Source organism: Rhincodon typus, chromosome 22 (genome assembly GCF_021869965.1).
Source record: "Rhincodon typus isolate 14 chromosome 22, sRhiTyp1.1, whole genome shotgun sequence".
Taxonomy (NCBI): Eukaryota; Metazoa; Chordata; class Chondrichthyes; order Orectolobiformes; family Rhincodontidae; genus Rhincodon; species Rhincodon typus.
In genome coordinates this window covers 38570759-38582480 of record NC_063353.1, presented here as the reverse complement: position 1 = coordinate 38582480, position 11722 = coordinate 38570759, and the positions used below count along the sequence as shown (strand labels likewise).

Genomic DNA, 11722 nt, shown 5'->3' with positions numbered 1-11722 from the left:
TGCTGCTTGGCCTGCTGTGTTCATCCAGCCCTGCACCTTGTTGTCTCGGATTCTCCAGCATCTGCAGTTCCTACTATCTCAAATTAGTTTGTAGCTCATTTTGAAATTGGCAGGTACGATATTGTAGATATCACAGAGATATGGCTGTGGGGGATCAGGGCTCAGAACTTATTCTCCAAAGATAAACATTCTACTGAAAGGACAGGCAGATGGGCAGAGAGGGCGGGTTTGCCTTGTTAGTGAGAAATGAAATTAAATCAATAGCAAGCTGTGATATACAGTCAGAAGGTGTAGAATCCTTGTAGGTACAGTTGAGGCTATGCAAAGGAAAAAAAGATCCTGAGGGGAGTTACGTACAGGCTTCCTAGAAGTAGTCAGGATGTGGGGAAGAAAATAAATCAGAAAATAGAAAAGGCATGTAAGGAAGACACTATTACAATAATCACGGAGGGGGGGCTTCAATATGCGGGTTGACTAAGAAAATCTGGTTGGTAGTGGATACCAAGAAAAATTTGTGAAATGTCTACGAGTGTTTCTTTGGAGCAGCTTGTGGTAGATCCCACTAGGGAACAGGCAGATCTGGATTTGGTGAGGTGGTAATGAGCCAGACTTGATTAGGGAGCTTAAGGAAAGTGTAGGGAAGGGAGGGAGGCAGAAGAAAGGAGATTATAGGTTGGTTAGCCTGACCTCAGTGTTGGGTAAATTTTTAGAGTCCATTATTAAGGATGAGCTGCTGGAGTACTTGGTAAATGCATGGTAAAATAGAAATCAAAAGGACTGCGGATGCTGTAAATCAGGAACAAGAACAAAGTTGCTGGAAAAGCTCAGCAGGTCTGGCAGCATCCGCGGAGGAGAAGACAGAGTTAACGTTTTAGGTCTGGTGAGCCTTCCTCAGAACTCAGTTCTGAGGAAGGGTCACTGGACCCGAAACCTTAACTCTGTCTTCTCCTCCACAGGTGATGCCAGACCTGCATGGTAAAATAGGACTGAGTCAGCATGGCTTCATCAAGGAGAGGTCATGCCTTACAAATCTGTTAGAATTCTTTGAGGAGGTAACTAGACAAAGGAAAGCCAGTGGATGTAATCTATTTGGATTTCCAGAAGGCCTTTTCACAAGGTGCTGCACAGAAGGCTGCTAAATAAGGGTAGGCGACAGTCTAGTGATATTATTGCTAGGCTATTAATCCAGAGACCCAGGTAAAGTTCTGAGGGAGCTGGGTTTGAATCTCACCATGGCAGATAGTGAAATTTGAATCCAATAATAATCCAGAATGAAGAGTCCAGTGATAACCATAAAATCATTGGCAATTGTCAGGAAAAACTCATCTGGTTTACTAATCTCATTTAGGTCTGGTCCAGACCCACAGCAATGTGGCTGACTCTTAACTGCCCTCTAGGCAATTAGGGATGGGCAATAAATGCTGGTCTACCCAGTGATGCCCACATCCCTTGAATTTTAAAACAAAGGTAAGAGCCCATAGTGTTAGGGGCAAGATACTGGCATGGAGAGAGGATTAGCTGGCTAGCAGAAGGCAGGTAAAAGGGGTCTTTTCAGAATGGCAGCCAGTGACTGGAGGAATTCCACAGATTCAGTGTTTGGACCACCACTATTCACATTATACGTTAATTATCTGGACGAAGGAGCTGAGGACATTGTTGTTCAATTTGCAGATGACACAGTGATAGGTGGAGGGACTGGTTATGATGAAGCAGGGAGGCTGCAGAAGGACTTGGACAGGCTAGGAGAGTGGCGAGCAGATGGAATGCAATGTGGGATATTGTGAGGTTACACACCTTGGTGGGAAAAATATACTATTTTCTAAATGGGACAAGGCTTCAGATCTGTGAAGCACAAAGCAAGTTACAAGTCTTGGTTCAGGACTCCCTTCAGGTTAACAGGTTTAGCTGGCAGTTAGGAAGGCAAATGCAATGTTCGCATTCATTTCAAGAGGGCTATACAACAGCAGAGATGCAGTGCTGAGGCTGTAGAAGGCTCTGGTTAGACCACATTTCGAATACTGTAACCAGTCTTGGGCCCCATTTTTAAGGAAGGATGTGCTGGCATTTGGAGGGGGCCCAGAGGAGGTTTACAAGAATGATCCTGGGGCTGAAGGGCTTGTCATATGCAGAAAGGTTGAGGACTCCAGGTCTGTATTCAATGGAGCTTAGAAGTATAATTGGGGGAAGTGGAATCTGATTGAAATTTACAGAATACTGAGAGGCCCAGAGAGAATGGATGTGGAGAAGATGTTTTCACTAGTAAGAGAGACTACAACCCAAGGGTACAGCCTCAGAGTTAATGGACAACAGTTTAGAAGTGAGATGAAGAGGAATTTCTTCAGCCAGAGGGTGGCGAGTCTGTGGAGCTCATTACCTCAGAAGGCTATGGAGGCCACATCACTGGATGTACTTAAGGGAAAGATGGATAGTTCTTGATTAGTAAGGAATCAAGGGTTATAGGGAGAAGGCAGGAGACTGGACTTGAGAAGCATATCAACCATGATCAAATGGTGCAGCAGATTTGATGAATCAAATGATCTAATTCTGCTCATATATCTTAAAATCTTACGATGTTTGGATGGAGGAATAGTTGGAGATGGTGATGTTTCCTTTGTCTTGCATTGCATGCAATATTTGGACCATATATTTTTATCTCATTTTTTGTGCTCATTGAGGAGAGTGTATCATTCATGGGGAATGATACAGTTCTACTTTTGATGTTCAATTTTTTCAGAAGGAACTCTCATGTTGACCACTGCACAGTTTAGAAGCAGAGTGAAGTTCTCTATGGTCTGTTGCAACAACATGCCTTAAGCTACCATCTGATTTACAACCTGCGCCATATCACAGGATGTTTTAACATTGGGACTGGTCTCGTCCAAATGCTTCATGTCCTGAAATGGAAGACAAGACTTTCACTTGTCTAATGTCAGTGTAAAGCAGGATATCAGGGGTGGAGATGCAGCATGATATATTCACTGCATCGATCACACCCAGTGCACAAAGAATGAAATAAAATGGTCAGGTTTTAGGAGAGTGCAATCATAAACATGAATTTTAGCACAGCTGTAATGTGCCATTGCTTCTTCAATGCACTGACTCTCAGCAGAAGTCAGTTAACATTATTCTTTTCAAACTTTTACCAGAATTCAAGTGTTGTCTCTTCACTTAAATTGATTATACCCCAATAGAAAACATGTGGACATGATTATCAAAGTAATTTTTGTATAAAAAAATAGAATATGCTGGAGAAACCTTGATGGGAATGGTGGGGGGGGGGGGTTCCTTGATTGAAGATATTAGCTTTGTATTCTCTCTCAGTGATTTTAAAGCACAAAGATTAGCTTCTGAACTGAAAGCATATTGCTGGAGATCTGAAATAAAAACAGTGCTGGAGAGACTCAGCAGTCTGGCTGCTTTTGGGGAGACTGAAACAAAGTTCAGAACTGAGTTCCAAAGGACAGTCACATTAAACTCCAAACGTTAACTTTAATCCTTTGTCCACAAATGCTCCCAGATCTGCTGAGATTCTCCAGCACTTTGTTTTATTTCAGGTTTTCAGCATCCACAAATATCTTGCTTCCAATTTGTTCTTTATTTGCAAACCTTAGATTGTTACGACACAGAAACTTTCATACTTATTTACACAGGCAAGCATTAAAATCACCAAAGAGCAAAAAATATCTATCATTTTCGATAGAGGAGCCACCTGTGCTGCCAGAGTCCTAACAGCTTTGGAAATTTTGACACGATTTGTCAAGGATAACTTGCCCTTTCCGGTGAAAGAATTAACTCCTGTCTTCATTATCTCATCTCCAATCCAATCAATTTCTCATCTGTTTTTTCTTCCCACCTCCGTGCTGACAGTCAACATTGTGACATTTAATTTAACACCAATGTGGTCCAAAGTCAAATCCCTAATTTAGCAGTTGATGGCTTATCTCCCAAATTATTTGCACATTAATGAAGAAAGGACGTTTCTATCAGAGGAAACAATCTGCAGTTTACATCACCACAAGGAATTAATCTGAGCAATCTAATACTGCTTTCACTCTCTCTCTCTCTCTCTCAAGAACGGTGATTGACAGCTGACCCAGCACAGCCAATCACCTCCCCCATCTCACCTGATAATGCGCCAGTGTGTTCAACCTCTTCCAGTCATTCTCTATCTTTGTAGTGACATCTTCGTCCTGCAGGATCACCCTGGCCATCCTTCCCTGTCGCCACTCTGTTGAGTGTAAGTTAACAGATGAGGCAGCAAGGGGAAGAGAACATTAAAAAAAGAGTCAATGAAATTGCAAAGTCTACTCGGCTTCACATCATGGATCAATGGGGCGTCATTATCTAAAGAAAACAAGCACTTCATTCAATGGGGGAGGAAGTCTGAACTACGTAAAGATAAGGAGGAAATCTTTTTCAGCTCAAAAGCTGCCTGTAAGTGGTTTAATCAATTCTGACTAGAAGGTTAACCTTATCACATTTTTCCTTTGGAGGTCATTCAAGATGTATCATCTTTTTCCACCAGTGTGTAGGTTGGACAAAATCAGCAGCAGTCTGTTTTGTTGGGGTGTAAGGTTTAATGTAATTGCCCTCCTTGTGCCACCTTTGTTGCCCGCCTCCTCATTGTCACCCAAGTGGTAAAAACTCACACTGTATCGTGATTCCCAGTCTCTCACCAAATGCTTGTTTTTTTTTTCACATTTCAACACACACCTTTACCGGCAGCATATTATTTGGCTGCATCTTCATCTTTGTTTTCAAAGACCACGACAATTTCACCCTTCCCCCATCCATATTAACTTTTCCAGCCTTCAACGTTTCTGCACTCCTCTAATTCTGACCACTTGCACATCCCTACATATAGTAATCACACCATTGGTGGCTGTACCTTCAGCTTCCTTCATTGTCAGCACAGAAACTCCCTCTCTCTGTACCTTACCGTTTCCTTTTCTTCCTTTAAACCATGGATTAATACCTAACTATTTTTGACTAAACCTGTCCTAATGTCTCTTTACATGACTCAGTGTCAAAATTTGATCAGTAACTTTCTTGTGAAGCTCTTTGAGACTATTTTTTTTCCTTATTCTTTCCTGGGATGTGTGACATTGCAGGTAAAGCCTGTATTTGTTGCTCATTCCTCACTGCCCTTGAACTGAGAAGCTTGCTAAGGCCATGTCAGAGGACAATTAAGAGTCAACCATGTTACTAAGAGTCTGGAGCAACATGTAGGCTAGACTAGGTAAGAAGGCAGATTGCCTCCCCTAAAGGACAAAAGTGAACCAAATGGGCTTTTTCAACAATCAATAATAGTTGCCATCATCACCAATACTGACAATAGTGTTATACTTTATATTTATTAACTAAATTCAAATTCTACCAGTTGCTATGGTGGGATCTGAACCTATGTTCCCTAGTGCATTATCCTGAATCTCTGGGTTACTAGTCCAGTGACAAAACTCCTCTACCACCATCTCCCAATGTAAATGCAAGCAAGATTAGATGGGGCATATAGGACAGAACAGGCCATTTGGCCTAACTTGTCTATGACGATGTTTATGCTCTTCCTGAATCTCCTCCCAGCTTTTCATATCTAAATTTATTATCTTCACCCTCGACCTCTTTCTCTCTGATATATTTGTCTAGCTACTCCTTAAATGTTCACATCAACCACTCCCTGTTGTTTGAACGGAACAGCAAAGTGAATATGCAATCTCAACCAAAGTCAAAACATAGAGAGTGATAACTCAGGCTGAACTTGTTACCATCCTATCCAAGGGAGCTGAGGCTAACCGACCCTTAACTGAAATTGGTCATATCAGTGCAGAGCAAGGGTCAAAGCTGAGATCATTTCTAGGTGCACAGTGCTGGTCTGCACTAGGTAGTGTGTTTATTATCAAAGTCCCATTGACTTTTAGTTTGAAAGCAGTGTCTAACAAAGGTCATGAGCTTCCCAGCTCTGAACGATTTTCCACAGTTTCCTTCTGGAAAGTTGTGGTGCTTTTATTGAGTTGACTGCTGTGTTGAAGGTTTTATCTTTTCTAATCCTTTCTCAGAGAACAAGCTTTCCAAAACCGTATCTATAAAATGCTGCCAGCTGTGGCTCAGTGGGTTGCTGTCTTGCCTCTGAGTTAGAAAGTTCAAGTCCCACTTCAGAAATTCGAGTAATGTCTTAGGGCTGAGACATCAGTGAGAACACTGATTGGGTGCTCCATTTTCCTGTTCAAGTAGATTTGAAGCATTTGGGCTTTGCAGGAAGTATTTGTGCTTTTTTGTTAAAGCTAACATAGTGTTGTTTTGAATGAGGAAATCCGGAGCTGGTAAAGGCTAATTAACCATGAAACCTGCTCCTTCAATAATCTGTATCCAATTATCCCACAGTGAAAAGCCAGACAGGTAAGAAACTTATGGCAAAGCCAATACAACCTTGGTACAATGAGCTCTGAACCCTGGTTTCACTTTAAAGGGGATCTGGGTGAGAGCAAAAATAACAAGTCAAGTGTGAAATAAGTCTGGGGTAATCACGATTATGCTCCTGGTGAGTCTTGATTTGAAGCTGAAGCCACAGTTAATTCACTGAAATTCACTCAAATACAGTCAGTCAATATAAGAGCCCAAACCACACCCAGCCAAAGAATAGTAGAGTTGAGAGTTGCTGTCCTCAGTGATAATTCTTACCCAAATCCATGTCGGCCGCTTTGGGTCTGTGTGAACAAGGTAAATTCTTGAAGATAGCGTCTAAAATCTTCTCCTTGACCTGGGTGATCGTGTCACAGTTCAGTGTCTTGGTGGAAATTTCAGGGCTGTTCTCGTTATCTGGATTCACACAATATAGAACCTAAAGAGACACAAAACAAACAGAGAATATGAGGCTAAATTACAAGAGGATAGAACACAGTCAGGCTGCTTTCCTGAACTTATTCTTGGGTCATGGACAACATTTGTAAGGCCTTTATTTTCTAGCTATCCTTAGTGATCCCTGGGAAGGCACTTGCTAGCTGCACATTATTGAACCATGCAGATCATCGACATGGAATACCATCACACGTAGGAACACCACCCCACCATGTAAACTGCAGATACTCATGTGATTTAGCCAATGTTATCTACCTCATACTTTGCAAGCAAGGACGTTCTCAGGCGTGGTACAATAGCGAGACCATGCAGATGCTATGACAACGGATGCATGGACACTGTGCAACAATCGTCAGACAGGGATATTCCCTCCCAGTTGGGGAACACTTCAGCGGCCAAAGATGTTCAGTCTCCGATCTTTGGGTAAGCATCCTCCAAAGTGGCCTTTGAGTTACACAACAACACAGAATCGCCAAGCAGAAACTGATAGCCAAGTTCCGTACCCATGAAGACAGCCTCAACAGGGGAGGTGATAGCCTAGTGGTATTATCGCTGTACTGTTAATCCAGAGACCCACATAACATTTTGGGGACCTGGGTTTGAATCCCACCATGGCAGATGGTGGAATTTGAATTCAATTAATATCTGGAATTAACAATCTAATGATGACTGTGAATCTACTGCCGATTGTCGGAAAAACCCATCTGGTTCACTAACATCCTTTAGGGAAGGAAACTGCCATCCTTATCTGATCTGGCCTACATGTGACTCCAGACCCACATCAATGTGGTTGACTCTGAACTGCCCTCTGTGCAATAAATGCTGCCTAGCCAGCGATGCCCTCATCCCGTGAATGAATAAAAAATAACCATTATCTTGGGCTCATATCATGCTACATGTGACCCCACCACACTGTTCTGTATCTGTAAAATCTTCCTTACTCTCCTGTTTTAACACCATCATCTTGATAACTTGTTATGATCTTTCTACCTTAATAAATTTATACAGTTTTGGATTACTTGTTACTTTGGTTAGACTCTCGGCATGAGACTCTTATGCCCATCATGTTATTCCAGTCATTTGGTTTGTCACCAGCACCACCTGAGTTTTAATTCTTTGTAATTGAATTTTAAAATTCACCAAAGATCCTCAGACAGCCGCTTCCAAACCCATGACCACTTCCATCTAGAAGGACAAGAGCAGCTGATACATGGGAACACCACCACCTTCAAGTTCCCCTCCAAGCCACTCATCATTCTGACTTGGAAATATATCATCATTCCTTCATTGTTTTTGGGTCAAAATCCTGAATTTCCTCCCTTATGGCATCATGGATTAACCTACGGTAGGTGGATTGTAGCAGTTCAACAAGGCAGCTCACCATCACCTTCTCAAGGGCAACTAAGGACGGACAATAAATGCTGGCCAGCCAGCGAGCGATGCCCACATCCCACAAATAAATAAAAAGTATGATCTCTCTGCCTCAATTAATCAGATTATAGGTCATCGCGTCACTTGAGATTCAGCTATTGACACTTTACTCACACCATCTGATACTCATGATCATCTGCAGAGACTTATTATTCGACACTCCACTCACACAATTTGTATGATCTTTCGATCTCTTCGATTATAAATTCTGAGTCTGTGTACCTCTCCTCACTCCGCCTGACGAAGGGACAGTGCTCCGAAAGTTTGTGATTTCAAATAAACCTGTTAGACTAGAACCTGGAGTCATGTGACTTCTGACCTTGTCCACCCCAGTCCAACACCGGCACCTCCACATCAATGGAGTTCATGCAGTGATGTCATTCATTCCCACAATGCAGTTAGATGTGACTCCAGACCCACAGCAATGTGGTTGACTCTGAACTGCCCTCTGGGCAATAAATGCTGCCTAGTCCTACTGATGATGACACGATAAATGTATCTGCCCAGGTCAAGATGGTGTAAAATTTGGACAAGAAAAGACGACACTTCCTGCTACCCTATCATTTGGAATGGTCAGGGTCACCAATTTTTAGGTTCTGTTGATAAAGCCTTGTCAAGTATACCTGTTAAGTATCACCCATTATATCCATGGTGCACTATGGTGGAGGGAGTGAATGATGAAGGCAGTGACTATGGTGCCATCAGGCAGACTGCTTTGTCATGAATGGTGTCAAGCTTCTTGACTGCTGTAGGAGACAAGCTTATCTAAACAATGGGGACACATATATATGTCTGCATATATCCTATCACACTTCTGATTTGTGCCTTGTAGATGATGGACAGACTTTGGAGAGTCAGGAGAGTTATTTAGCACAGGCTTTGGAGAGTCAGGAGAGTATTAATACAAAATATTTGTATTACCGGTCTGGTTCAGTTTCTAGTCGATGATAACGTTGATAGCAGTGATGGGGGCGGGGAGCGGGGCGAAGGAGGATATGGTAATATTATTGAATATGTCTTGACGAGATGTAAAATTTGTTCTTATAAGAGGTGGTCACTGCCAATGTTACATGCCACTTGTCAACTCAAGCCTGAATGTTGCCCAGGCTTTGTTCAATATGATGACAGAAAGCATCAGTGTCAGAGAAAGCAAAAATAAGCCTGAATATTGCACAACGTTTTTCCTTTAGATATATTTTTCTTTATTTTTTCATGGGGTTGTGGGTGTTGCTGTTTTTATTGCCTTCCATAATTGCCAAAGAGCCAATCACATTGCTGTAGTTGCAGTTATTTGTAAGGATGGCAGATTTTCTTCCTAAAGCAAGGGAGTGGACCAAATGCGTTTTTACAACAACTGACGGTGGTTGTTACCATGTGGTTATCATTAGACTAGCTCTTGTTAATTCCAGATTTTTATTGAATTCAAGTTCCACCGTCTACCATGGTGGGATTTGAACTTTTGTGCCCAGAACATTAGCCTGGGACTCTGGATTACTCATATTGACACTGCTATTATACCAGCACCTCCCCAGTAATTATCAACCAACGTTCTTCTTCTGTCCTTATGATGGAGGAAAGTGCTCTAATGTATCTGCTGAAGATGATGAGACCTAGAACACCACACTGAGGAACTCCTACAGAGGAGATGCTCTGATGCTGAGATGATCAGCCTCCAATAACAACAAACATATTCCCTTGGTTAGGTATGACTCTAACCAGCAGAAAGTTTTTCTCCAGTTCCCACCGACTACCGTTTTGCTGCAACTCCTTGATGCCACGCTCAGTCAAATGCTATCTTGCTGACAAGGTTAGTCACTCTCATATCTCTTTTGGAATTTAGCTGGCTTATCCATGGCTGCCTGACCAAGGCTGTAACAAGATCCTATGCTGATTGGTCCTGGTGGATATGTGATTCACTGGTGTTTGCAGACAGAAAAGAAAATCCCTCTATTGTGGAAGTACTAAGATGATTGAGCATGCTTAGTCACAGTTACTGTTAAATAAAATCTTTTCCAGTTTGCATAGTGCTACCATTTCCACCAGGAGTAAATTCCAGCACAGATTCTGCACCTCCCGTGTCTCCTGCTCCTCCTCTGCAAATGCATTGAAAGGGCCAACAGGAGGTATGGCACTAATCGCAAATAAACAAGGTTGCTAAAGCACTTCTGTCATGCTTATCAGAGATATTAAGAACTGCCGATGCTGGAATCAGAGATAACCGTGTGTGAAGCTGCAGGAACACAGCAGGCCAGGCAGCATCAGAGAAGTGGGAAAGCTACTGTTTTGAGTTGGGGGTCCCGACCCGGAACGTCAGCTTTCCTGTTCCCCTGATGCTGCCTGGCCTGCTGTGTTCCTCCAGCTCCACAATGTGTTATCTCTGTCATGCTTATCAGCTCAGTTTAGTCAATTATAAATAAAGTGTTTCTGAGTGCCCCAAGCTGTGCACAAGGCCAATTCATCCTGTCTCATCTTATGTGCTCCAGAGATATGCAGGTATCACCTATCCATTCAAAGAACAAAGGCTCCTTGTGTGTTAGTACTGGTCCCAATTCTGCGCAGTCACCGCTAAGAGAAACAATCTGGTAGACAAAGAGGGTCAATGACGGCTATCACTGATGGACGCTGGAAGTGCAAGCCTCAGCAGTAGAGGTGCAAATATTTGCTGTGAGGGGCGATTATGATGAAAATGAAGAGTTTAAAAAGCAAACAGACATCCTGCCCAGACATCAATATATGGATGAACTGACAAAAAGCCAAGACCCAAACTAAGAAACTGACTGTCTTAGTCAGTTAAAATGATATTGCACTGGAAGAGGCCAAGAGGTCCATCATTACTGTATTAACACCTTTCAATAAGCTGTCAATCCCCTGTTCTTTATCTCTCTCATTTATCTCAAATCCTTTTCAAAACGTTTCTCCTATATTCTTTCATGGGATGTGAACATTGCTACCAAGGCCAGTGTATGCTGCCACTCCTAATGGCTCCTCAAACTCAATGACAGCTGGACCATTTCAAAGGGCAAATAAGAATCAATCATATTAATGTAGGTCTGGAGTTAAATGTAGACCAGACCAGGTAAGTATGGCTGAATTCTTTCCTGAATGGACAGTAGTGAACCAGATGGGTTTATTTTTTAAATGACAATGATTAACAATTGGGACGGTTATCATGACTGAGATAAGCTTTCAGTTCCAGATATCATTCAAGTTCACAATGGAATTTGAACCCACTTCCCTAGAGTATTTAGCCCAGGCCTTTGAATGATGAGTCCATGACGTTAGCACTAAACCACTTTTCCTGAATAGGTTTCAATCTCACTGTTCTGGCTGCAAATTCCAGATCATAGCAACTCTGTATAAAATGAAAGAAACTCATTTCACCTCCAGTTTTTACCTTAAATCTGCATTCTCTGGTTACTGAGACAACAAGGTGCAGGGC

At 42.3% G+C, this 11722-nt stretch overlaps 1 protein-coding gene across 1 annotated transcript in view; it reads right to left on the bottom strand.

The window, feature by feature from the left end:
• Positions 1-11722, bottom strand: part of LOC109919248 (plexin-A4-like) — a 503825-nt gene that overhangs the window by 3809 nt on the left and 488294 nt on the right. The window contains exons 23-24 of the mRNA XM_048609992.1: positions 6676-6835; positions 4125-4228 (exon numbers count right to left, since the gene is read on the bottom strand). Of these exons, the coding sequence (XP_048465949.1) occupies positions 4125-4228; positions 6676-6835 (264 nt within the window). The remainder of the gene's footprint in view (positions 1-4124; positions 4229-6675; positions 6836-11722) is intronic.